Genomic DNA, 27640 nt, shown 5'->3' with positions numbered 1-27640 from the left:
GGATTGGTGGATGGACGCCAGGTCGGGGTTATAAACGCTGTCAAGCGGTGAGTTCAGTCTCACTGACAACATGAAGGTCCTCCTGCTTCTCGGATTGGTGGCTTATGCCCTGGCTGACATCACTCGCTTCGAGGGGTAAATCTCTAGTCTCTGTCAAAGAAAAAAAGACATCATATTTTATGAGTTATGTGAGACACTATTGCTATAAAGAATGTATGAATTGCAGTGCTGATCATGACTTTACATGAAGCGAGAATGATGACATACTGTACAATGACTCTTGACCTGTCTGCTATGTATTATAGGGTGGTATTTAGCTGATGTTAACTAGTGGACCAAGAGAGTACTGTAGGCTTTAGGTCACAATATGGTTCAATGTAATTATACCATCCATTGTCAATATGTCAATTTCAATAATTGTGGCAATTTGTTAGAGTTATTATTAAAGCAAATGTATTAAACAGGTATTTTTCAACATTTGTCCTCAGACCCATTGCTCAAAGTTACTTTAGCAGTATTATACAAACCAGTAAACCCTTCAACTACAGGCTGTTTAGTGACATTAGTTGAAAAGTGGAATCAAACATGTACTTAAGAAATAATAGTTATAAACTTTGGGTATCTGCCAATTAATAACACACTATTCATCACGAAACCTTTAAATATTGTAAAAGGCCAGCACCTGTAGCCTACGAGCTAGAGTAGAGTAGGACTAGAGTATTCTTTTACTGGTCAACAGACTGCCCAGTAATTTGAACCATAAAACTGTGGGTATTGTACTGTATTTGTGACCAATCTTTTTTTTTTTCTAGAGAGAAAGTCTTCCGTCTGAAGCCTGTGCTTGATGAGCATGTGACTGCCATTAAGCAACTGGCTAAGAGCATCGAGGTGACTTACTGCTTTTTCTTACAGACCCACACACCTTATCAACCTATCTGTACTCACTACGGGGATTTAATTTGCTTAATAATGATGGAAGAGGCTGGACAGGACCTACTTTTTTGGTCAATGCACTGAATGCCCGTTCAAATATGCAAATCGTATCTAATTGAGCCTTCTTTTTTTAAAATGCTTGTATCAAATTACAGTCTATATTGCTGGATTTTTGGCATGTCGTATTCACTTCACAATAAGAATGTCTTTCAGTTTGTCAAATGAGAGGCTTGAATTTGGATTTCGCGTCTGAATATCTCTACATGCTCAAGTGTTTGACTTTGGCGCCATCTGCAGGTCGACTTCTGGAGGCCCGAGAGCGCTGAGCTGGTGACCATCGACATTGACGTGGACATCCGTGTGCCTGCCATGTACCTGGACATGGTGTACACCATGCTGCAGCAGAATAACATAGATAATGAGTAGGTCATGAGACAAAGATGCAGATGGGTTTTTTTTACATGTGATGTTTTAACATTTTTTTAATGAATTCCTCTTCAGGGTCCTGATTGAGGATATCCAGTCTGCTGTTGATGCCCAGGCTGACAACAAGCCTTCTCCCAGAGCCTACAGCTACACCAAGTACAACAACTGGGACGCAGTAAGAGCAAAAAAGATCATCAGTCACAATCTCTACCCTGACGAACTGTTATGTCCTGTTCTTATTTTCCCACTCCTAATTAATTTCAGGTCCAGTCCTGGATTAACTCTATTTCCTCCTCCAATTCTGATCTGATCAGCAAGCAGGTGATTGGAAACACCTATGAGGGACGCCCCATGACTGTCCTGAAGGTATTACAAGACTTATCTGCTGTATCAGTCCCTCGTGTTGAAAAGTTCCGAATAAGTTTTCCACCGATTACATCTAAATGTTTTGTGATTACTTTTAACAACCACAGCTCGGTAAGAAGTCCAGCTCCACCAAACCCGCTATCTTCATGGATTGTGGTATCCACGCGAGGGAGTGGATCTCTCCTGCTTTCTGCCAGTGGTTTGTCAAAGAGGTAATGAAGACACCTGGATCGGCATGGCAAGCATTTATACAAAGACTTCCCCTGTTAACACAGATCTTTTTTTTCCAATCTTCCTCAGGCTCTGTCCACCTACGGCAGTGATTCTCAGATGACCAGCCTGCTCAACCAGATGGACGTCTTTGTTCTGCCCGTCTTTAACATTGACGGCTACGACTTCACCCACAAGAGCGTAAGTTCCATCTTCGAATCCGATACAGACCGTGCAGTCTTGTTTATCTTAAACAGTTTGTTGATTTGTTAAACGAATGTCTAACGTGTTTATTTTTGTCCACTGGGGGACTTTAGAACAGGATGTGGAGGAAGACTCGCTCCAGGAAATCTGGATCCAGCTGCATTGGTGCCGATCCCAACAGGAACTTCAATGCTGGCTGGTGCAGTAAGTGCAACATATACACGTTAACTGTATATCTTAAAGGGGTACTCAAGCTATTTTATATTGCACTTCCGTAAAGAAGGGGTATGTGATTTTATTTTTTTTGGATGCCAACATTTTTTGCAGCAGATGCCGAGATATTTTGACTTATAATTTTAATTTAAGACGCACCCCAATAACCTTGAATGCTACCTTTCCCATAATGCAACTTGGTAACATAATTTGTTGGAATTATCCACATCTTTCAAATCCAAATTGTGTAACGCAAGCTAGCAATTCACAGATGTGTTTAAAGAGAGGTCACCTTATGACATCACTATGACATCCTCAGGATTATTTTCCCAAACTCCCTCCTGAGCCGTATAAGACATTCTGCAACAGTTTTCACAGGCTGCATAGTACTCCTCGAGTAAATCGAATGACTTTAACCCTGGTCACAATGCATTTGAAGAAGTAAACAAAGAAATCTGATTTTCATTACAGCCACCGGAGCCTCCAGCAACCCCTGCAGCGACACCTACTGCGGGTCCAAACCTGAGTCTGAGATCGAGGCCAAGAACGTCGCCGACTTCATTCGCAGGAACAAGTCCATCATCAAGGCCTACCTCACCGTCCACTCCTACTCCCAGCTGCTGCTCTTCCCCTATTCCTACACCTTTCAGCTCGCTGCGGACCACAGTGAGCTGGTAAGTCATCATTATCTGCCATGAATAGCGCATTGGACATACCGCTGAATAAGCACAGAGATTTTATTGACTTACATGCTTGGTCTGTGTCACAATGACAATTTAATTATTCATCATGACAGTGTCACATGCATCGCTATAGTGTGGCAGACTTGTGTTATACAGCCTTGCTGGAAACGCATGCATTTGGAATGCAATAACAATAGATTAACTGCATCAGACAGGTGTGTTGAATTTAGGATCAATCTGGCTCTTCATAATGATTATCAAAGGTGAAAGAAGTGTCACTATATGGTTTGTTATATTGACAGAAGATTTAGAATATTGCATCTATACAGGAATTGCACTCCGTAGATGAAGACTATAGCAAGAAGAAATATCTTTATGATGTTGGAGCATTTCAGTGCATCTTATTTCAAAGCATAGCAGAATATCAACACTTTCAGAACAAAGGGTGTTATATAATATAAGCTGATTTTAATATATCTAAAGGTGTTTCTAAAAGTTCAAGTAAGACTTATCATGAGTCTTATCTAAAGGCCACACTCGCCTGCTTCAAATCATCTACTCCCCGCTCATACGCCTCACTCTCATGGCTCTTTTACCTCTCACTGGGGTGTACAGTTAACACTCACACCCCTGTTTCAGCTCTCACACTAACTGAAGCTCGTAATTTAAGCTCTCTTCTGACACTTTATAGAACAAAAGAACTCCGGGGATCTGTCATAACTCATCTGTTCTGTTAGAAATATAATTTCCTGCTTGTGCATTTGTCTTGGGATTTCATTTCCTGTTGGAACTCTCTGAAGCTTTTTACTATTTTCTGTAATTTCAGCAAAAACTGTTGTCCAAAGGAGTGTAGCGGAGGGTGGATGCTGCACGGAAAACAACTTATATATTTGCTTTTCTTACAACAAGCTGGATTTTTAAAGTTGCTTGGTTCTGTATAGTATTGTTCCTTTATTAGACACTCTTTTCACTTTGAAACCAGACTTAACTTTCAAAAAAAGTAACAGCACAATTATACCCTTTTAAATCAAGAGTTAAAGGATATCATTTATTTTATTAAAGTCGGGTGTTTTGCTGATACAACCTTACTTGGTCTGGTATGACCAGAAGCCTATGTTGGCTAATGTTAGCTAACTTTAGAGCGAGAGATGTTCTATGTGTAAGTTCAGGAACAAAACAGGCTCCGATTTGTCAAAGTATTCAATAGCATATATGAATACATCTGTACTTAACACTTCTGACTTTTGTTTCTTCTCTCCATCATAGCTGAAGGTTGCTGAGGGAGCCTCTGCTGCTCTGCGTAGTCTGTATGGTACTCGCTACACCAGTGGACCTGGTGCTGCAACCATCTGTAAGTACAGCAAATACTGCAGCTGCATTGGTCTCCATGGGGAAATAGTGTATTAGAGGGACCTTCTATATTACGCCTATAATGATATGCGTTATGATTTGAGAGATGTGGCCTCAGAGGCAACAAAAGCGTATTACCTATTAGGAGAGAAAGCTATTTCTAGCACACACAGGATTTTTTTGGGCCCTTGAAAGCAGTATTTGTATAAAAACACATCCAGGATGTTCCAGGTCATCAGCATATCCCGCTCTGAATGTCCCCTCCTCTCCTTATCTGCCTTCAGACCCCGCAGCTGGAGGCTCTGATGACTGGGCCTACGACCTGGGAGTGAAGTATTCCTACACCTTCGAGTTGCGTGACACTGGTCGTTATGGCTTCCTGCTGCCCGAGTCTCAGATCAAGCCCACATGCCAGGAGACCATGCTGGCCGTCAAGTACATCGCCGCCTACGTGCAGAAGAACCTCTATTAAAGAATGAGAGTGCCAGGACCCCTGCCAACTCAGCTCCTCTGTACCAGCCCCCAGCCCCTCCAACCTCTCAGCCATCTCCAGCCTGTATCCATGGATACGGGCACCACCCGCCATGTTTCCTTGCTGTGCTTGACAGAATGTCAAGATGAGTGCAAACAATAAAATCAATGATCCATCCCCACGTGCTGAATCATTTTTTTATGTGTATATGATAATAAAGTGTCTGATGGACTGAACCTTTGCCATTTGTATGAAAATATACAACAAACAGTGTATGTATGGTGAATAAAAGAGTGCTTACACTTCACAGCCCATCACTAATGGGTCAGGAAACTTGTGTGAACAGAAATTATGGAATAATTCTTTTAAAAGTCCTTCATGGCCCAAGGAAACATAGTGAGACACTTAACTTTAACAATGAATCTATACGGATGTACTGTATCAGACCCTTCGAACCCTGGTGCTCCTTCTCGCTCTTCTGGCACTGTTCCAGGGGTGGAGGATGGGAGGGTGGGGGTATCAGTCAAGGACTTTAGTCCAGCAGCACAGCGCGTGACACCCACAGAGTAACTCCTTGGCAGCGTCTCCACTCTGCCAAGCATTTGGTGAAAATAAAGGAGCCAAAGATCAGCAGGGAGTTTAACTGCACTGGCACACATTTCTGGAGCAGAAGGTAAAAATTCAGCGATTGCTTTTGTAACATTACGACAAATGCAAATTTGTAAACTGAAGCTTTCAAATCCAATCGAATCAAGTTTTATTATACAGCGGGGGTTCGGTGCCTTTTGCAAAGGCACTTCGGCAGTAGCCAGGAGGCTATTTGGTATCTCTCAAGCTACCAGTGCACACTCCATAGGCCTATCTGGTCTGTGCGGGGACTTAAACCAGCAACCCTCCAGCTCCCAAGCCCAGTCCCCACGGACTGAGCTACTGTCGCCTGCAGATCATATTGGTAGGGATTTATTTCTTACTGGGTTAGCTGTGTTCTTAATTCCACTAGTGCAGTTAAGGAACTATACCATGATATACATACACTCACTAATATTTTTTATTTTATTTAAACATGAACAAATAAAAAGTGTATTATCCCCTACCCCTAGTATAAGAGCCATGCCCCAAAACAGTTTTTGATCTGAGGATTACTCAAGAGATTTACTGAGACAACTAAAAATAATTCACTGTTGTGTAACACAGTGCAGGAGGCCCAGAGACCTCCGCAACTGCTTCTGTTTGTCTGGTTTCTGTCACGATATGTATTGTCTTTGTTCCACAAGAGGGCGACAAAATCCAAACTGTAGCCTAAAATATGGAACATGTTGTTCCTGATCTCAGCACCTCATTACAGCATCATCACCATCTCTACTTTATCATCAAGAGTACAGATGACACCAGCCGAGGGAGCCACGTGAAAGGTCAAGGCTGCAGACGGATGTCTAGGGAAATGTGAAATTATTTAAAAGGTCAAGATTACTTAACTAGATCAGCTGTGAAGTTTGAACTTAATAAAACAAGTACGAAAAGAATATAAAGTCTGTTCTAAACGTGTCTCTACATTTATGCAGAGTACTGTGTAAACATGTGAGCGGTTGAACTCCTGACTGCCGGAGGGGGTTGTGGAGGCTCATGTGGGGAACAGGTGGGTGTGTGGAGACCGTCACATGACGCTGCGATTGGCTACTGTCATACTGGTATAAATCCACCTCTGTGGATTTGGTCAGTCCTTCTTCCTCCACGCTGAGCTGCCGCTTCCTCGGGTCCAGGCGTCAAAAAAAAGTAGCTTCGACTTCTTCAGTTATGGCTGGTACGTAAACCTTTGAGCTAAAACGTGCTTTAAAAGTTTAAAAGGCTCGTGAGCTTTGCTGGCGTTTGACGTCACTGTGTCGCTGTTGTGAACATGGCAGCCTGTCGATAAAAGTTTCTTGCCTGTAGTCTGGTTTAAATGTTTGTAAATCCCCCCCCCCCCCCGAAGTTAGCGGAGTTGTTAAATCCTAATGCGTCAAAGTAACGTTTGCTTAATCCGCGTGTCTCCACCTGTGTCTCGCTGTCCAATCAGTTCGCTGAACGCGTGAAGCTGTCGGCCGTATCTGAAACATGTTGCCATATATGACATTTTGAGACCACAGTGTCGCCAGTTCGGATGTGCTGTGGGCTCCACTCCATTTGTCACGTTGACTTTTTAATTCTGGACATCCTTATCAGATGATTCATTAACTGATTTAAAGCCTCTGTTCTCTTCCAGTGAACGCTTTTAACGAGTGACATAATGGTTCTGGGAGCTAAACTTTAGTAACGCCTGTGCTGCTGTATGTCACGTTTCTCCATTACCCACCTCCCACTATGTGGTGTTATCTTACTGAATGTACAGCATGTACTGTACATTCACTGACCCTGTGGTTCCACTTCATGATGCGTTTCATGTTGGGCTTCATGCAGAAACAATGCAGAGCTTGTTGTGCCAATTGAAAAAGAGGGGGGGGGGAGGGGTGGAAGAAAAAGGAGGTGTGGCGCTGAGAGCAACTTTTCCTGGCAACTCTGATGGGCAACACTTCACTCTTAAGGTTTTATACCTACTGTGTTGCTGTCTTTTGGGCATTATTGGTTGGAAAGTACTGAAAGGTTGCTTATACAGTCCATGTGGGATCCGTGTTGGTCCACATGCCGCAGTCACACAACCGTCCCAGCTGCCATGTGCATTTCATCATTGCAATTTATATGTCCTTTCACAGGCAGGTCGTTGTTCTGAGGCTTGCCTTGGCAGCTAGCTGGAAGATTTTCCTCCCTGCCGTCAGAGGTGGTGGTACAGAGTAGGCACTAGTCTGTGTTTTTTTTGAGGCAAGGCCATAGAGTTTGTGGAAACTCTGCTTGTTTGAGTATTTTAAATAACTGTTTATATGTTTGGATTGATTGGAACATTAAGTTCCCAGATTGTACTGTTTCACCTCTTGCTTGGTGTATATTTTATGTTCCTGCTGGCCAAACAGGAAAGATGTGAATTCATGTCAAGATATTTGCAGCGCATTCACAATGTAGTTAAATCCCAGAAAAACATTTAACTATTTGACGCATCAATGGCAGATTCAGTGTCAGACGGTTAAATAATAGTGGCTACTTGTTGGCACCATTGTGCTTTACCTCAACTGGAGCTAAATTCTTTGGATTTGCATGTTGTGCTTTGGCTTTTTTGCTGAGTTTTGTTGAAATATTTCAGAATTTTACCAAGTAAAGGAAAATGCACATGATAGAAGTGTGTTTAAAAACAATTAATAGGACAAATGTTTCTAAGTTTACCATCAAATATCTTGCATTAAATGGATATAGCGTGCATGTAGCCAACTCATCAGACATGTCTTTCTCTACTGAAGCAAGTAGATGTCATTATTTTTATCATTTTAACATCACAGATCATCTCTTGTTAAATGTTCTCTCTTCTACAGACCAGGCTTTCGTGACGTTGGCTACCAATGACAGCTATGCTCGGGGAGCCATGGTTTTGGGCAAGTCCCTCCGAAACCACAAAACATCCAAGAAGCTGGTGGCTCTCATTGGTCCACAAATGTCAGAGCCTTGCCGGTAAGAAACTAAACCTCCGACTACTGGTACAACATTTCTGAATCGCACCTGTCTGCATTCTTGTCGAGGAATGTTTTCCACCTGGATTGTTGGCGATTCATCCTCTGGTGTTGTGACTCATTAGGGCCGTGCTGAAGGGAATCTTTGACGAGGTGATGGTGGTGGATGTGCTGGACAGCGGCGACACGGCGCACCTGTCCATGATGAAGAGGCCAGACCTGGGCGTCACCTTCACCAAACTACACTGCTGGACTCTGACACAGTACTCCAAATGTGTTTTCATGGACGCAGACACTCTGGTGAGACTAACTGAGCCTTTTTCTAAGGAAAGAACATTTCAAGATGTTGTACTGCAGCTATTTAATGTCTATTTGTTTTGTTTGTCTGCCTCCTAGGTGCTATCAAATATAGATGACTTGTTTGACAGAGAAGAATTGTCTGCGGCTCCCGACCCCGGCTGGCCTGACTGTTTCAACTCTGGAGTGTTTGTTTTTCGTCCTTCTGTGGAGACTCACGGCAAACTGCTCCAGTATTGTACAGAACACGGCAGCTTTGATGGTAAGTGGAGAAGAACATATTCTGATTTTAGTTCTGTGCTGAAATGTTTTATTTTATGTCATTTTGTTGAGGTGTCCCTTTTTTGGCTCCGGGAACTTGGAATGAGCAGTTTTCCCTTTTTTATTTATTTTTTATAAATGTTACAAACTGAAACATGAACTGAGAATACTCAATAGTTTATTCATGAGTTACATCCCTGCTTTACTTGGAGGAATAGTTGCACGTTCTTGGAAATGCACTTATTCTCTTTCTTGCCAAGGATTGGATGAGAAGATCAATGCAAGCACCAGAATATAACTTATCTATCTATCGCTTGTTGTTTTTCCATAACGTGACAAGGAATGAATGAATTTCCAAACTATTCCTTTCACTCAACATACCCATTTTTAGTTAACTTATTTCTGCATGTTGGTATTGGATAATATGTATTTGTGTCATGTACAGATTTCCCTCAAAATAGACATGTCATTGCTAAATGCATTACAAGAAATGATTTAGTGTGTATAGAATTGCAAGTATTTCTGGTTTACCACCACTGATTTTTGAGGTCAGCAAACATTTTTTTTTTTTTTTTTTACACACATCCCCACACCCAGCCAGCCACGGAGCAGCTTTGCGTAACATTGAGTTCTTGGTAACACGATGTTAAACTGACCGTGTTTATCTTTCGCTCTGAGTAAGGCCTTTATCGAGCCCGGCAGACACAAGGCCCTCCTGTAACAGACTCTCTAGCTCTGCTGAGTTATTCTCAGGGTTTCACTGGGGAGGGGTGAAAGTTAAATTTGAGAGGTCGTGTGTTGCACAGAGCACTGGTTGACATTCAGAGACTCTTCTCGGTGAGGTGTACTGCAACTGAATTGTGGTCGTTGTTTTGGCTCCGTATCAGGTTTAGAAGAACATCAGTCAACACTTGTAGGGGCTGTGGTTCTCGTATGCTGCAGGTTTGCCACCTTTTGCTTTCCAGAAAAGGTTACAGCACTTTTTGTAAATTGCATAATGACTAGAGTCCTCCTTTTTTGTAATGGCAAACATTTTACCATGACAGAACATGCATTCAGAGTAATCTTTATTGCCATCCTTCTTAAACACTTTGACGTATTTAAAGTATACAAAAACCGTACAGGTATTAAGAGGTTCCTACGTTGCCTTATCTTTGACAGTGTCTTGCTTTAGTGAATGCTGTTTTTAACTGCAGAAAGAAAGATGCAAATGATAGTCGTGAGAATCTTTTTCTTTTTTTTTCTACCTTGAGACTAGAACGTTGTCATGTGAAGAAAATATTTCTAATGAAGAGCCTAAAATTGTTAGTCAGGTAGGTACTGAAAAATGAACTTGTGAATGCTCTCTGCTGGATAAACTATGTAATTGCAACACTTTTTCAGAATTGCCTCAAATGCATCTTTGGCTTTCCTCTACTGTAATTTATCAGCCAACACTTAAGGCAATCCTGTAACTGGGTTTTGACAAAATAATCTTAACTCGTGGTTTAGGTAGAACTTTCAACCGCATAGGACGGTCTTGATTACGTTACCAAAGTTTCATCCATAGGTTACATGGCCATGAAAACTGAGGTGTTGAAGACTAGGATGGTGACATAGAGCTAGTAAGGGACCTTAACTGACCTGCTTATATATCGGTTGAGCTCTTACCAAATTTCATTGTTTCCTCCGGCTGCTCAAAATGCCGCTAAACAAAGGAAACAGTCGTGAAATAAACCACAAAACTTGGTTGGAAGAGCCGGAGCGTGTCCTTGTTAGTAGCGGGGAACCCTTTTTTTTTTTTTTTTTCTTCTTTTTTTTTTTTTATAAAACATTAAATGGCAAGCTGTTCTCCTTTGTGATACTGTGAAAGAGATTCCATCTGTGAGAAAAGCAAACTAATTGGTTACAGTGGCCAGTGCTTTCAAGTGCCGACTCATTCTGGCTGAGTTTGTTGACAAGGATTTTTCCATGACACGCACAGACGAGACATTGTTGCATTAATTTTTCCAGGAAAGATAACAATTCATGTCATTTTTAAGATTTACGATTTTATTTTTTTCTATCTAATACTTCAATGGGATTTCAGTGTCGCGTAAAGCCGTCTTATTTATAGCCATGGATGGTCTCTTCATGGGCGCTGGGGCATGAGTTGAAGTTGCCGTGACCTTTTAGCATTTCAGTTCCTTTCCACTGTAAGGAGTACATGATGTACACATGCAGCTCTGTCCCTCTGCAGTTCATGGATGATATTAAAACATTGCTGAGGTAAGGTGAAAAAAGGAAAATGATTTCAGAGGTTGAACCCTGAGGCTATAGCTCTGCATCTGTGGCTCCAATGAATTCCGCTGCCAAAACAAACTGGCAGATATAAAAGCACATTCCTGCTGAGCTCTGCTCATCCCCTCAAAATGAAGACACTCCTAAGTTTGAAATGCCCAGTAGAGGTTGTGGGTTCAGACAAACGGCATCTATGTGTTATTTTAAACTGCAGCAGTCTGCGGTTTCACGGACTGTACAGTCCTGTGCTACATGTGAAACTTCTATTACAGGCCAACGTCTCATCTTGTGCCAGTTTCAGTCCGATGACTTACTGTATGGCGACTAGGTGAAGCGGTTCAGCATGAATATTCAATGAGCTCGTTGTGTTGTAGCTTGGCTTCAAAATGCTGTGTTCTGGCTGGTCGTGTGTCACAATGTAGCAGAGGAGATGTTCACTGGAAAGGCTTTTTCATTAGACTCTATTCAGATCTGGTTGCATACTTGAAGTGTAACCTACTTAATGGCAATTGTATCTCTGGACCCCAAACTGAGTTTTGTGCTTATGTAAGCCACCGCCATGACAAGGGCTTCCCAAGTCCTAAATTAGCCAAATTGAGCAAGGGCAAGTGGCTGTCCGGCCCTCCAGTTGGGCCCTGAGGACCTGAGGCAACTCGAGTGCAAACTTTTAAAATGAGTGTTAACTCAGAGGTTGATGTACTTGAACAGCACAGAGGGGCAAAACCTTTTAACGCTTGTGTCTAGTTCTATTATTTACATTAGAGCAGTCGTGAATGGGGCCGGGGATCGTTTTCAGAACAAGTACAGGCAAATAGTTTCAGCAATAAAATCTCTGATAAACCTTCTGTATGCACCCCATAACAAAGTGAGCAACACGTTTGAGTCCGACTGCAATTCAGTCATTTATTTTAGAGGTTTTGATATTTCCTTGAAGTATATCTTACTATATGTTCACGTGAGGAATTTAAATGAGACTGTTCATTATTGATGCACAATAGAGCGATCAAACTAGCATTGCTGCAGCTTCCAGTGTTACCGGGCAGACGTTGACCTGAGCAGAGTATTGAAGGTCAGTGAGCAAATGGCAGGCAATCAATCTTTGTCAAATATCGGATGAATAAATCCTCTCTCGCCTTTTTATATGGCTGGGTTCTTAGTATATTGTGTGTGCACTGATCTTTGATATTTTGCCTTCAGTGGAGCGTACTGTGTCAACAGTCGTGCATTATGTGACACATGTTCTGTACATCGTATCTCTTTAACGCTCTGTACAGCTTCTATGTTCACTATAAATCCGTGCTCATGCATGGTGTGATTTCATAAAGCCCAGTGAGGTGAAACCTATTCAGATCTGCCAGTGCCTTCTAGCAAGTCGGAACATTATATTTTAAATAACCAAAGCAATTTGAAGGAAGGAAATCCATCCCTGTGATGTGACTGTGTGGGAACATTTCTCTTGCTGCTTGTCTGGGCTGGTGTCAGCAGGCTGCAGACTAACGTTGACCAGCGTAAGCAGAAAGACTAATTATTCTGGCTGTCACAGGTGTGCAGATCAGTTGACTGAACTCGGTCAGCTTTTCCTCTTTCAAAGAAGCCATCTAGTCATGCGTTAAGGCTGTCGAAGCATTGTGTCAGCTGCTTTTCATAACCGAGTTTGACTGTTATGACGCCATACCAGCTTCTCACAGCATGTTCACACAAATGCAATGACTCCGTCTCTGTTGACCTGAAGTTACCTGATGTCTTCTCATCCCTGAAAACACATTTATGAAAATGAATTCAAGCGTAATACTGCTTACTGAGATTCTGCATAAGAACAGGATTAATCTTAAGTCCATATCTAATATGACCAATACATTTTATTTTAATTAAAACTTGTGTGTGACATGGATCTGCACTGCACTGCCATCTTGCATAACTTAATGAAAAAAAAATCTGAGCTGGAAAAATGTGAATGCCACTGTATGTATATCCAGTTTTATATAAAAGTTAAGGAAAAGATCCATGATGTATTTAATATATAACAAAAATATTTGTACACGTTAAGTTATTATCCACTCTAATTGCTTTCTCAGAGTTGAACCACATCTGAAACTGCAGATTATTCCTGATAAGTACAGTGTGTTAATCTACCGTCATGTTAATTATTATTTATTTTTTTTGCCCTCTCTGTTGCAGGAGGAGACCAAGGTGTTTTGAATGGCTTTTTCAGCGACTGGGCAACAGCTGACATATCAAAACACCTCCCATTCATCTACAACCTCAGCAGTGTAGCCATCTACACTTACCTTCCAGCATTCAAGCAGTAAGTGTCCGTGTACTGAGGTCATGTTTCTACACACAGTAGTTGGTGTTTCTACTGTTTAAGCTACTGCAGTGTATATACTTCCACAAGAGAGTTTTTATTTTACTATAGCAGAGAGACAGTTGGTGTGACTAAAGTCTTCCATATCTGATGGGAAGCCAATATGTTAGCAGACACTCGATCACATGAGCATGTAGTCCCAACGTGACGACGTCGGGCTACGAGCGAGATGAGCAGTTAAGATTCCAGCGGCTCTGCTGGAGTATCCCCCAGCAGGCCTCGGCGCTGGGTTGGATATCCACCCTGAGCTCCCAACAGCTGAAACCCAAGCCTAAAATAGAGCGGTTTATTTAAAGTCCTTTTACATTCGCCTCTAGGACTGGTCATTGTACGCTCAGTCTTAAGTTAAGCTTCCCCCTCCCATCCTCACTGCCCCTCTGCCTCAGAACTTTTGTCCTCCATGGAAACACACCTCATCAACAAGCTCTTAGGTTTGGCATTTCCTGGCATCCAAATCAGGATATCAAGGGTGATAAACATGTATGTACTTGTTAGTTGTAAGCAATACTATTTCTTAAGAGGTCTGGCAAGCACAAGAAAACAACCCCCCAGGGCCAGATTCAGAATTCAGAATTGAATGGTGACAGCAGCACTTTTCTAGAACTCCATATCATTTTTTTTTTATATACATTTCAAAACCGTGGTTGATGTATTTGTGCTTGCTGACATGTAGAATGACATTTTCCACATACAGCAGTATAACTAACCACACAATGCAGCTTTGTCAGGCACATTTTCCTGTTTGAGTATAAACAAGTGAGGGGATGAAGGGTGTAGTTGCTACAAGATCAGAAAGTGAAGGGTCAAAAATGCTACCTGCTCGACTAATGCTGTTTTACAGGTGATTGTAGGAAAGAGAATTACCTTGAATACAAATAACAGAAGTTACATAAAGTTTAATTTTATGATCAGCAAAAATGACATCACTCTTTTAGCTACGATTTGAATGAAACAAGTAATTCATAAAACGCTTAATCTACTAAATCTAACCATAATAAAGAATCTACAATAGAAAATCTAATGTTCCATGCTTCTCATTTCAGATTTGGTGGCAATGCCAAGGTGGTCCATTTCCTAGGGAAGACCAAGCCATGGAGTTACACCTATGACACCAAATCCAAACGGATCACAGGAAACTTGCACGAGGCCACCACACACCCCACGTTCCTCCTGGACTGGTGGACCCTGTACTCCAGCGCTGTGGTGCCCATGCTGCAGGAACAGTACGGAGACAAGCCTTTCCACTCCGGATGTGTGGAGGTGAATGAATATTTGTGTTATTTGACCTGCAGGCTTCCAGTTATTTATGAGTCTATTCCATCAGATAATGGGCAGAGGTTTTTTTTTTTTTTTTTTTTTTTTTTAAAAGAGTAATTTCAGAGTTGTTGATTGTCAATTTTACAAGCCAATGAAAACTCGCCGCCAAAGAAACTGTTTCCTTAGGATTTTTGATATGACCAACTTTTTACAGCTCACACCTTTCTGGACCGTCGACATGCAGAAGCAGGTTTCCAGATTGTCCAGTTCTATCAAAAATAATTGATTGTGGTGCTTTCATTGACAATGCAGGGAAGTACTGCATGTGTAGAAATATAGGTTGTACCATATTTATGCAAGCGCATGTATTCTACTGTCACATACTATGCTTTTTTTTTACCTTTTTTATACTTTATTGATTCTGGATGATATACTTCCTTTTCTGTCTTCCAATTCATCTCAAAAAGTTCCAGTGCAGTGACATTGTCACTTTTGAGAGGGAACAGATATTGGTATGTATTTTATAGCTCGCAGCCAATAACTGTTTGTTGGCACCTGGTTTAATGCTATTACTGCTCTTAGTCAAAAAGCAGAGCTTTCGCGTGTTTGCCTGTCGCCATTAATTTGGAAAGGCTACATATAACTAGTTCAGTGCTTCGAAAAAGCGATGCGCGCAAAGGATGTGATCCGTCTGGGCTGTCTGTGTCTTCATTTTCAGTTTTCCTGCTCGGTTTCACTAATATGTGTTTTCTATTTATTTAAAATTGTTAAAGGGTGAGAGCTGTCCTTCAATCGAACAAGCCGAAGCCCAGATGTCCTCAGAAGAACGGAAGAAGAAATGGGAGCAGGGCCAGGCAGACTACATGGGAATGGACTCATTTGACAATATCAAGAGAAAGCTTGATTCTTTTCTCAAATAAAGAGGCGGTGAAGTGGGATATCGAAGTAGCACTTGTAGTTTTTCTCAATTTTAAAGAAGCAATGAAGCGGGATATCAAACCAGCACTTGCAGTTTAACAAACTCACCACAGGTCTTCCAAGAAAATTCTGTAAAACATTTTTTCTATCTTGGCTGTTACTAAACTAGAAATTAATTGAGTCTCCCTTCACCAGCACTACCCCCACTAAGTTATGTTTTCTGAACGGCTTTAGTTGTCCATGCAAAACTGTCATAATTCAGTTTTACCCAGCCACAGGTATCTGTTCTGCAGCACTATGAAGAAAATCAGGAAAGATTTATAACATAAATTAACTCTTTTCAAAGGTATTTGCAATACATCGATTTTGCATTCATTTTTCCATTTATTTCATGCCAATGCTCATTTTAATAACAAATTGAGCTGGGGTTTTGTACGTGTCGTGGCAAAGATTAGCAGTCACTAACGTGACTCTAATTTTTCTTCTTCTTTCATGTCATTTTTTTACCATGCACTCTTCTGAGCATTAACTATTGCTTTTTTCTCAGTTTATTTCTCGTGCTTTTGAATTGGGGGGGGGGGGGATAGCTTCTGTTTAACATAACTCAAACATGTTTACAGCACATCTAAATGCCATAGCATGGTTATTTTTGCCATACTCTAAACTCCTTAGTGCCTTCTTGCTCTCTCGCCATCGCCCTCTCTGTTGACTAGCAGCTAGCTTCTTATGTGTAGGACATTAGGTTTGAACTTTCTTGTGTTGTACTTGACCAGAATGTTTTCTGTACTGTAAAGTCTTCCATTTGGAACTATTAAAATATCAAACGTTTGGAGTTTTGCTAAGATGTTTCTTTTCTTTGCGTGCGCGTGTGCGTGTGTGTGTGTGTGTGTACGCACGTACTCAAAGCCAAGAGGTTTCAGTCGTGCGTACTTCCTGTTTCGCTTCACTTCCTTCGACAGCCAAACCGGACTCTGCCTTATGTGTCAGGAGCTTGTGGATGTAAGAAATGGTGAAGACCATTAACGTCAGAAAACTGTAACCATATTTTGCAATGTATCTCAACTCCTGAAATGCAATCGTTGGACACGGTTAACCTATTCTGTTGTGCGAAGTTACGGATGAACGTCACAAATACGGACTGGAGTTAGAAAACATGGTTTTACTGTTAAATCTTGACCAAAACAAATGATTAATAACGGCATGGGTTAGCTGACGAGCCTTAACGAGTCCACTTAAAAAGGAACCAAAAAAAAACGACTGCACACGTTTCTACAGACTTATTTCATAAAACCGGATTTTCCGTTATTTGAACGCAGCCCTTGGGATTTTTGGTGATGTCATAACGTTCCAGGGGGCGTGCCGTGCCCCCACGCTACCTTTTTTTTTTTTTTTTTTAAACATTGAGAGCTTCGACGGTAAACCCACCACTCCGTCAACATGGCACCCCCTTCCGTGTTCCGAGTGGCATTTCTGGTGTCGTTTTCGGTGTTTCTGACGGTTATGTTAGGTTTTGGATTGCCTTGTCTTCTGAACGCAGCGATGAGGATGTTGGGCTTACCAGAGACGAGTGTGACCGAGTGCATAGTTGTGCTGTATTTAGTTTATGTGTTGTATGTGGCGACGCCTCGAATTCCTAGAGGATTGGTGGAGGTAAAGTAATCGCATACTGTAATTCCCAACACTGACATGAATGCATGCTAATGTCTATTGTCTTAGATCTATTGTCTTAGATTAGATCTATTGTCTTAGATGGATGACAACATTAGAGCAACAGTAATGTCTAACGTTATTTCCCACAGGTGAGAAATAATGGAAGTCTCTTTACTGCAACACCTTCGTATGTCATCAAAATGTCATAGTATAGTGTGCCATGTAAAAGTAAAATATAATCATACGTATAGTATGTTCATTAGAAAATCATAGAAAAGGGTGAATAGTCATAAAAACGTCATAGTATATTATGCCGAAAAAGTCATAAATAGTCATAGTATAGTATTACTAAGACAGTCAATAGTACAGTATGTTGAAAAGTCATTAAATAATCATAGTATAGTATGTTGAAGAGAGTCGTAAAAAGTCATGTTATAGTATGATGGAAAAAGTCATAGTATGTTGAAAATGGTAACAAAAAAGGTAGTACAGTATGTTGATGAAGTCATAGTATAGCATGTTGAAAAAAGTCATGTCGAAAAGTCATAGTATAGTATGTCAAAAAAGTCATATAGTTATAGTATACAGTGGTATGACAAAAACGGTCATAGTACAGTATGTCAAAAAAGTTATTCTATAACATGTTGAAAACAGACAGTATAGCATGTCGAAAATAGTCAGCATATACTATGACTTTTTTTCGACATGTTATACTATGACTGTTTTTCACTTTTTTCGACATGCTATACTATGACTTTTTTCGACATGGTGTACTATGACTGTTTTTTGACTTTTTTCGACAGGCTATACTATGACTTTTTCGACATGTTATACTGTCTGTTTTTGACATACTGTACTATGACCGTTTTCGTCATAGTACTGTATACTATGACTATATTTATGACTTTTTCTACATACTATACTTTGACTTTTTTATGACTTTTTTCGACATGTTATAGTATGACTTTTATGACTGTTTTTGACATACTGTACAATGACCGTTTTCGTCATACTACTGTATACCATGACTATGTTCATGACTTATTCAACATACTATACTATGACTTTTTATGACTATTTTCGACATGCTGTACTGTGACTTTTTTGACCTACTATACTATGTCTAATTTTCGACATGATTTACTATGACTTTTTTTCGACATACTATACAATTACTTTTTAATGACTTTTTTTGACATGCTAAACCAGGGGTACTCAATTAACATTCTAAAAGGTCTAGATTGGGAAAATCTCCTCGGGCAAAGGTCCGGAAACATTACTTGCGCTATTTAGTGCTATATATAATTATATATATATATATATATATATAAATATTTATATATATATATATATATATATATATATAAATATATATATATATATATAAATATTTATATATATATATATATATATATATATAAAAATATATATATATATATATATATATATTTATATATATATATATATATATATATATATAAAATATATATATATATATATATATATATTTATATATATATATATTTATATATATATATATATATATATTTATATATATATATATATATATATATATAAATATTTATATATATATATATATATATATATATAAATATATATATATATATATATATATATATTTATATATATATATATATATATATATAAATATATATATATATATATATATATTTATATATATATATATTTATATATATATATATATATATATTTATATATATATATATATATATATATATATTTATTCAAGAAGCTTAGTAGTAATAACAACGTCTCCGTGTAGCCAATTGATTCTTTAAATCAATTAAAGAAAGTACACATCAATTATATTTTAACAATTATTATTCTGTTTTCAAATTGCACTGGATGGATTATAAATAATACATAGAAATACATGAATAAATGTTCTTCTCATTTCAAGTAAAATAAGGGCTGGATTAAAGAATAACTGACAGAACAGAAAGCTTTTGAAAAAAGAATGTGCATCTTAAAATAAAGTACTTAATTTTAGAAAAATGAATTTCACTGAATTGCTCTGCAGCTTTAAATTCAGTTCCTTCAGGTTAGAAGTGATGTCAATCAAAAAAGCCACGATATTATATTTTCTCATCTTCTAACAAGAGAAATTTGTGTGCAGCGACTTTATCTGTGGTTATTAACCACTTTCTTTCAGTTAACATCATTGTTGGTCATGAATTAATGTGTTTTCTGTGACCTTAATTTTAAATGTGAGTGGGTATGTTTGCTCATAAGAGTTATGCTTTGTCTCGTAGTGACGCTTCACTTTACCGCTTTTAATAATCGTCACGGTCTCTGAACACGTGAGACATACTGATTTTAAACTGTCCGTGGGAAGAATTAACATATAAGAGTCTGTTCATTGTTGGTTAAAGACTCTGGTCTCTCTGATGTCATGTGAATAACTTCTCTGACTCACGTAATAATTCTCCTACTCCTCGTTCTCTTTCCTTGTCTCTCCCCTATGTGTGTACATCTCACTCGAGTCAGGAAACTTGTCAGAATACCCATATTTGATTGGCTGAGCTGCATCACGTGATGTGATTTACGCCACTGAACAAGTGCCGTAAAGGCTGAAAAAGCTGCGCCGGTTAAATTACAAGCGCTCTGTCAAAATGTAATAATTCTCAATTATCTATCAGTTTTAGGTCCTGGGTCCGGATACAACGGCGTCTGGGTCCGGATCCGGACCGCTTATTAGTGAAAAAAAGTAACATGGGATGGACCCAAATGCAGATAGACACAGTGAGCAGAAGGATGAATAACAGTGATTTTAATAAACAAATATCGAAAACAAAACTTATAAAGTAGGGGAGTCCAAATATGAGTAACTGAAAAAGCCAACAGGCAAACAAGAACAGGCAAAACAACACAAAACAGGATTAGGTAATTCAGACGAGCACAAGCTATACCAACCGGAAACATAGCACACGAACCAACCCAGAGACAGGGGAACACAGTTTTACTTAAAAATAAAACAGGAAACAAACTTAATCAAAACCAAGATTGTGTCCCCTCAAGGGATGGATTCCATACATCCCAACAATCAAACAAGTCCCAGGTGGACGGAAGGGGTTCGGAGGACAGGCGGGAGGACGACCAGGCTGACGGAGTTGCTTCGTTGGACGGGCACGAGGAAGACCAGGCTGACCGAGTTGCTCCGGAGGTTGGGGCTCTCGCGATTGGTTCTCCGGAGGTTGGGGCTCTGGGTACTGGGGCTCTGGTGGTTGGGGCTCTTGCAACTGGGGCTTTGGGGGCCAGGGTTCTTGAGACTGGGTCCCTGGGGGTCAAAGCTCTGGAGTCATGGAATAGTTTGTCAAAAAACTTGTGAAAAGGTCATAGTATAGCATGTCGAAAACAGACCTAGTATAGCATGTCGAAAAAAAGTCATATTATAGCATGTCGAAAAAAAGTCATACGAGAGTACATCGAAAAGTCATAGCATGTCGAAAAAAGTCATAGTATAGCCTGTCGAAAACAGTCATAGTTTAGCGTGTCGAAAAAAAGTGAAAAACAGTCATAGTATAGCATATCGAAAAAAGTAAAAAAACAGTCATAGTATAGCATGTCGAAAAAAGTAAAAAAAACAGTCATAGTATAGCATGTCGAAAAAAGAGAAAAACAGTCATAGTATAGCATATCGAAAAAAGTAAAAAAACAGTCATAGTATAGCATGTCGAAAAAGTCAGTATAGCCTGTCAAAAAAAGTCATAAAAAAGTCATATTATAGCATGTCGAAAAAAAAGTCATACGAGAGTACATCGAAAAGTCATAGCATGTCGAAAAAAGTCATAGTATAGCCTGTCGAAAACAGGCATAGTATAGCATGTCGAAAAAAGTGAAAAACAGTCATAGTATAGCCTGTCGAAAAAAGTAAAAAACAGTCATAGTATAGCATGTCGAAAAAAGTGAAAAACAGTCATAGTATAGCATGTCGAAAAAAGTGAAAAACAGTCATAGTATAGCATGTCGAAAAAAGTCAGTATAGCATGTCGAAAAAGTCATAAAAAAGTTATAGTATAGCATGACTAAAAAAGTCATAAAAAAGTCATAGTATAGCCTGTCGAAAAAGTCATAGTATAGCATGTCGAAAAAGTCATAAAAAGTCATAGTATAGCATGTCAAAAAAAGTCATAAAAAAGTCATAGTATAGCATGACAAAAAAAGTCATAAAAAAGTCATAGTATAGCCTGTCGAAAAAGTCATAAAAAAGTCATAGTATAGCATGACGAAAAAAGTCATAGTATATCATGTCGAAAAAAGTCAGTATAGCATGTCAAAAAAGTCATAAAAAAGTCATAGTATAGCATGACGAAAAAAGTCATAAAAAAGTCATAGTATAGCATGTCGAAAAAGTCATAAAAAAGTCATAGTATAGCCTGTCGAAAAAGTCATAGTATAGCATGTCGAAAAAATGTCACTAAAAAGTCATAGTATAGCATGTTGAAAAAAGTGAAAAACAGTTATAGTATAGCATGTCGAAAAAAAGTCAGTATAGCATGTCGAAAGTCATAAAAAAGTCATAGTATAGCATGTCGAAAGTCATAAAAAAGTCATAGTATAGCATGTCAAAAGTCATAAAAAAGTCATAGTATAGCCTGTCGAAAAAGTCATAAAAAAGTCATAGTATAGCATGACGAAAAAAGTCATAAAAAAGTCATAGTATAGCATGTCGAAAGTCATAAAAAAGTCATAGTATAGCCTGTCGAAAAAGTCATAAAAAAGTCATAGTATAGCATGACGAAAAAAGTCATAAAAAAGTCATAGTATAGCATGACGAAAAAAGTCATAAAAAAGTCATAGTATAGCATGTCGAAAAAATGTCACTAAAAAGTCATAGTATAGCATGTCGAAAAAAAGTCAGTATAGCATGTCGAAAAAGTCATAAAAAAGTCATAGTATAGCATGTCGAAAAAGTCATAAAAAAGTCATAGTATAGCATGTCGAAAAAGTCATAAAAAGTCATAGTATAGCATGTCGAAAAAGTCATAAAAAGTCATAGTATAGCATGTCAAAAAAAGTCATAAAAAAGTCATAGTATAGCATGACGAAAAAAGTCACTAAAAAGTCATAGTATAGCATGTCGAAAAAATGTCACTAAAAAGTCATAGTATAGCATGTCGAAAAAAGTGAAAAACAGTTATAGTATAGCATGTCGAAAAAAAGTCAGTATAGCATGTCGAAAGTCATAAAAAAGTCATAGTATAGCATGTCGAAAGTCATAAAAAAGTCATAGTATAGCATGTCGAAAGTCATAAAAAAGTCATAGTATAGCCTGTCGAAAAAGTCATAAAAAAGTCATAGTATAGCATGACGAAAAAAGTCATAAAAAGTCATAGTATAGCATGTCGAAAAAAAGTCAGTATAGCATGTCGAAAAAGTCATAAAAAAGTCATAGTATAGCATGTCGAAAAAGTCATAGTATAGCATGTCGAAAAAGTCATAAAAAGTCATAGTATAGCATGTCAAAAAAAGTCATAAAAAGTCATAGTATAGCATGTCAAAAAAAGTCATAAAAAAGTCATAGTATAGCCTGTCGAAAAAGTCATAAAAAAGTCATAGTATAGCATGACGAAAAAAGTCATAGTATAGCATGTCGAAAAAAGTCAGTATAGCATGTCAAAAAAGTCATAGTATAGCATGTCAAAAAAAGTCATAAAAAAGTCATACTATAGCATGACGAAAAAAGTCATAAAAAAGTCATAGTATAGCATGTCGAAAAAAAGTCAGTATAGCATGTCGAAAAAGTCATAAAAAAGTCATAGTATAGCCTGTCGAAAAAGTCATAGTATAGCATGTCGAAAAAATGTCACTAAAAAGTCATAGTATAGCATGTCGAAAAAAGTGAAAAACAGTTATAGTATAGCATGTCGAAAAAAAGTCAGTATAGCATGTCGAAAGTCATAAAAAAGTCATAGTATAGCCTGTCGAAAAAGTCATAAAAAAGTCATTGTATAGCATGACGAAAAAAGTCATAGTATAGCCTGTCGAAAAAGTCATAAAAAAGTCATAGTATAGCATGACGAAAAAAGTCATAAAAAAGTCATAGTATAGCATGACGAAAAAAGTCACTAAAAAGTCATAGTATAGCCTGTCGAAAAAGTCATAGTATAGCATGTCGAAAAAAGTCACTAAAAAGTCATAGTATAGCATGTCGAAAAAAGTGAAAAACAGTTATAGTATAGCATGTCGAAAAAAAGTCAGTATAGCATGTCGAAAGTCATAAAAAAGTCATAGTATAGCCTGTCGAAAAAGTCATAAAAAAGTCATAGTATAGCATGACGAAAAAAGTCACTAAAAAGTCATAGTATAGCATGTCGAAAAAGTCATAAAAAAGTTATAGTATAGCATGACGAAAAAAGTCATAAAAAAGTCATAGTATAGCATGACGAAAAAAGTCACTAAAAAGTCATAGTATAGCATGTCGAAAAAAGTGAAAAACAGTTATAGTATAGCATGTCGAAAAAAAGTCAGTATAGCATGTCGAAAGTCATAAAAAAGTCATAGTATAGCCTGTCGAAAAAGTCATAAAAAAGTCATTGTATAGCATGACAAAAAAAGTCATAGTATAGCCTGTCGAAAAAGTCATAAAAAAGTCATAGTATAGCATGACGAAAAAAGTCATAAAAAAGTCATAGTATAGCATGTCGAAAAAAAGTCAGTATAGCATGTCGAAAAAGTCATAAAAAAGTCATAGTATAGCCTGTCGAAAAAGTCATAGTATAGCATGTCGAAAAAATGTCACTAAAAAGTCATAGTATAGCATGTCGAAAAAAGTGAAAAACAGTTATAGTATAGCATGTCGAAAAAAAGTCAGTATAGCATGTCGAAAGTCATAAAAAAGTCATAGTATAGCCTGTCGAAAAAGTCATAAAAAAGTCATTGTATAGCATGACGAAAAAAGTCATAGTATAGCCTGTCGAAAAAGTCATAAAAAAGTCATAGTATAGCATGACGAAAAAAGTCATAAAAAAGTCATAGTATAGCATGACGAAAAAAGTCACTAAAAAGTCATAGTATAGCATGTCGAAAAAAGTGAAAAACAGTTATAGTATAGCATGTCGAAAAAAAGTCAGTATAGCATGTCGAAAGTCATAAAAAAGTCATAGTATAGCCTGTCGAAAAAGTCATAAAAAAGTCATTGTATAGCATGACAAAAAAAGTCATAGTATAGCCTGTCGAAAAAGTCATAAAAAAGTCATAGTATAGCATGACGAAAAAAGTCATAAAAAAGTCATAGTATAGCATGTCGAAGAAAGTGAAAAACCGTCATAGTATAGCATGTCGAAAACAGTCATAAAATAATAATAGTATCGTATGTTAAAAAGATACTAATAGGTCATTGCTTTTCCAATGACTTGTTGATTTTTTTTAGTATAGTATGTCATGTAAAAAGCCTCAATATAGTTTGTCAACATTTTTTATAAAAAGTTAATAGTTACGTATGTCATACAAAAGTCATATTTAAGGAGATAATTTACTACATGGAATGGTATTAGCGATGGAAATTGCTATAAATAGTAAAATGGCAGCGTTTTGTACATGTATAACAAAACTGACTGTTTTTGTTCATACGTGTTGTGCTATATATAGACAATCTTTTATTTTTATCTCTACTTTGATTATTTTCTTTTTATTACATTATGTTAATGTATGTACGCTTCTTATAGCATCCTTTTGTTTATCTTTATATATCTCTCGGGGAATATAGCAAAAACTTTACTATTTTCTGCCCCTTTCTGCAGGTGAGGGGAAAAGCTGTGTTCGTTACAGGCTGTGACAGTGGATTTGGTCATGCACTTGCCAAACATCTACACAAGCTTGGCTTCGTGGTCTTTGCTGGATGTCTTTTTAAGGTACAGATAAAACAAACGGTAACTACTCATCCATTACAACTGTCCTAAAGAGGTACTGATGCAACTCCACGGCCTCTATTTGAACTCTACAAGAGCGAGCAGAAAGATAATTCAAGGATACAAAAATGTATTAAGTGACTCAATCATTTGTTTGCTTTTTTTGAATCCATTGAATGCATTTTCCATTGCAATGGACTTTTATTGGTGCATTTCATCTTCATGTCATGAGTGGTTGTAACTAAGACATGACATCCTTGCAGGATAAAGGTGGAGAGGGTGCAAAGGAACTGGAAGAATTTCATTCAGATCGCATGAAGGTAGTCCAGCTGGACGTCTGCAGTGACGAGCAGGTGGACCAGGCTGCGGAATATGTCAAGGAGAACCTGGAGGACACAGAGACAGGTACTGTAAACAACTTGCATGTATTCACCAACGAAGATGTGTTCATTCACAGACATTTTCTGTCTCTGGTCATGATCTAGGTCTTTGGGCTGTGGTGAACAATGCTGGATTGTCAACATTTGGGGAAGTAGAGTTCACCCCCATGGACACCTACAAGCAGGTGTCAGAGGTGAACCTGTGGGGCACCATCAGGGTCACCAAAGCTGTTCTGCCTTTAATCCGCAGGGCCAAAGGTCAGTGACTGGAAACAAAAAAAACAAAAAAACACTGTATGTTAGACATCATCCCTTTGTGACACAGAAACAGGATGTTGAACCGTGCCAATCTATTGCTTTGGATTTTACTTTGTTCATTTTGTTACCAGACTTGTTTCCTTCATAACGTTTCTTTATGAAGGATTATAAGCATTCTTAGAATTCCTCTTTGAAAGAAAAGAGCGCAACCGACCAATAAGTTGTGTCCCATGATTTCTGTGAGGAATGCTAATAATGCAAACGGTAGTGTTGTGAACTGTGAATGGTGCTTCTTTCCACAGCGTAGATGCAATAACAACTTGATAGATACTATTTTAAAAGGACATAGAAAACTTGGATTACTTGCTGCTCAGAATATGCAAAGTTGTTTTTGACAAAGTGTATCAGCAGCCAACATGTCCTCAGATAGTGTACCAAACCCGTAACCTCCATCTCTGCAGGACGTGTTGTGAACCTGTCCAGCATCTCTGGGAGGATGGGAGGTGCCTTGCAGTCAGCTTACAGTGTATCTAAATACGGCGTGGAAGCTTTCTCCGATTGCCTTCGCTATGAGATGAAGACCTGGGGAGTTAAAGTGTCCATAATCGAACCGGGGAACTTCACCGCGGCCACCAGCATCATGACCTGGGACGCCATGGCCAGCACAGCCAATAAGATGTGGAGTGAGGCATCCTCGCAAGTCAAGGAGGATTATGGGAAAGCCCACTTTGAGCACCTAATGGCTCCTATACGCTCTTACATCAACAGCGGACAGAAGGATCCAGCTTCTGTTCTGGATGACATCACTGACGCCATCGCGTCCAAGCGTCCTTACACGCGGTACCACCCCATGGAGCCACACCGCTGGATCAGAGTGCAGCTGATGACCCATCTTCCTGGCGCCATATCTGACTTCCTCTACTTCTAAAAAAAAAAAAAAAAAAAAAGAGGAGGCGTTCCTGTAAGCGCTCACTCCGCATCACACAGCAGCATATCATTCAACTGTGTAGCTACAGACTCTCTGTTACGTATTCCTCAGCACTTTAAATCATTCACTGATCAAGCCCTAAAACTATTTTTATAAACTGCACTTTGCTTATTGTATGTCTTACAAGAATCATAACCTTTTCTCCACAGATATATTCCATGATAAGTAGTAACTACTTTGTGTTCTATATCAGAGGCTATGACGCACCCGTAGCTATAAGTACTGCGTCGTTATTGCTCGCTGTGACATTATCTTGTTTGTCCCCTTATATCTATTTTCCCCTCCTTACACTTGTTATGTTTTGCGTATGGGAATCTTCCGGGGCCACGCTGGCATGAGGACCAAGGGGGGCAGAGCTTTGAGAAGGCTCCCGCTGTTCTGTTTTGGCCGACGCCGGAAACAAACCCGAGGTCAGCTACTGTAAGGCCGTGGCGAGATTTTGGCTTGACTAACCCCAAAGTTATGCAACAACAACAACAACAACAACAACAACAACAACAACAACACAAGCCCACTTTGTCTCACATGCAGCGACGGAGATCCTGCGTGCTGCTTGGACAGTGAGGTTGATTGATGTGATTAATGGGTGTGCTTAAACAACCCCCCCCCCCCCCCCGCCTTAGCAGAAATGTATTTGAATATAGAATTTTTACAATCGTAGCATTGTTTTTTCAACACTGATTTTAATA

At 38.8% G+C, this 27640-nt stretch overlaps 3 protein-coding genes and 1 long non-coding RNA gene across 4 annotated transcripts; all 4 read left to right on the top strand.

The window, feature by feature from the left end:
- The first annotated feature begins 26 nt into the window (after positions 1-26).
- Positions 27-5038, top strand: cpb1 (carboxypeptidase B1 (tissue)). The gene is made up of 11 exons (XM_068709868.1): positions 27-135; positions 813-888; positions 1231-1355; positions 1435-1534; positions 1624-1725; positions 1833-1937; positions 2026-2136; positions 2253-2343; positions 2824-3026; positions 4302-4386; positions 4670-5038. The coding sequence occupies exons 1-11, from the start codon at positions 71-73 to the stop codon at positions 4855-4857; spliced, it is 1251 nt and encodes a 416-aa protein (XP_068565969.1). The 5' UTR covers positions 27-70; the 3' UTR covers positions 4858-5038.
- Positions 5039-6550: 1512 nt separating this feature from the next.
- On the top strand, positions 6551-16611 carry gyg1b (glycogenin 1b). Its single transcript, XM_068709867.1, has 7 exons — positions 6551-6658; positions 8292-8427; positions 8552-8726; positions 8823-8985; positions 13422-13548; positions 14652-14868; positions 15639-16611. The coding sequence occupies exons 1-7, from the start codon at positions 6652-6654 to the stop codon at positions 15783-15785; spliced, it is 972 nt and encodes a 323-aa protein (XP_068565968.1). The 5' UTR covers positions 6551-6651; the 3' UTR covers positions 15786-16611.
- Positions 16612-17167: 556 nt separating this feature from the next.
- On the top strand, positions 17168-27634 carry bdh1 (3-hydroxybutyrate dehydrogenase, type 1). The gene is made up of 5 exons (XM_068709866.1): positions 17168-17433; positions 25218-25328; positions 25589-25730; positions 25811-25963; positions 26425-27634. Exons 1-5 carry the CDS (start codon positions 17221-17223, stop codon positions 26889-26891), a joined length of 1086 nt encoding a protein of 361 aa, XP_068565967.1. The 5' UTR covers positions 17168-17220; the 3' UTR covers positions 26892-27634.
- On the top strand, positions 19242-22893 carry LOC137871844 (uncharacterized). Its single transcript, XR_011102843.1, has 2 exons — positions 19242-22565; positions 22603-22893. It is a non-coding gene; the product is annotated as an uncharacterized lncRNA (long non-coding RNA).
- Positions 27635-27640: the final 6 nt, after the last annotated feature.

This window comes from Cebidichthys violaceus, unplaced genomic scaffold (genome assembly GCF_023349555.1).
Source record: "Cebidichthys violaceus isolate CVI_PGR_0920_01 unplaced genomic scaffold, fCebVio1.0.p SCAF_15, whole genome shotgun sequence".
Taxonomy (NCBI): Eukaryota; Metazoa; Chordata; class Actinopteri; order Perciformes; family Stichaeidae; genus Cebidichthys; species Cebidichthys violaceus.
This window is presented reverse-complemented; position numbering and strand designations above follow the sequence as displayed.

What these genes read in the sequence shown, in the direction of transcription:
- cpb1 (XM_068709868.1), top strand. Translation starts at nt 71, where the DNA reads ATGAAGGTCCTCCTGCTTCTCGGATTGGTGGCTTATGCCCTGGCTGAC. An exon ending in CTGCGGACCACAGTGAGCTG is followed by an intron (nt 3,027 to 4,301) that starts GTAAGTCATCAT and finishes TCTCCATCATAG; the next exon opens with CTGAAGGTTGCTGAGGGAGC. An exon ending in ACCTGGTGCTGCAACCATCT is followed by an intron (nt 4,387 to 4,669) that starts GTAAGTACAGCA and finishes ATCTGCCTTCAG; the next exon opens with ACCCCGCAGCTGGAGGCTCT.
- gyg1b (XM_068709867.1), top strand. An exon ending in CAAATGTCAGAGCCTTGCCG is followed by an intron (nt 8,428 to 8,551) that starts GTAAGAAACTAA and finishes GTGACTCATTAG; the next exon opens with GGCCGTGCTGAAGGGAATCT. An exon ending in TCCACTCCGGATGTGTGGAG is followed by an intron (nt 14,869 to 15,638) that starts GTGAATGAATAT and finishes AAATTGTTAAAG; the next exon opens with GGTGAGAGCTGTCCTTCAAT.
- bdh1 (XM_068709866.1), top strand. Translation starts at nt 17,221, where the DNA reads ATGGCACCCCCTTCCGTGTTCCGAGTGGCATTTCTGGTGTCGTTTTCG. An exon ending in TTCCTAGAGGATTGGTGGAG is followed by an intron (nt 17,434 to 25,217) that starts GTAAAGTAATCG and finishes CCCTTTCTGCAG; the next exon opens with GTGAGGGGAAAAGCTGTGTT. An exon ending in TTGCTGGATGTCTTTTTAAG is followed by an intron (nt 25,329 to 25,588) that starts GTACAGATAAAA and finishes ACATCCTTGCAG; the next exon opens with GATAAAGGTGGAGAGGGTGC.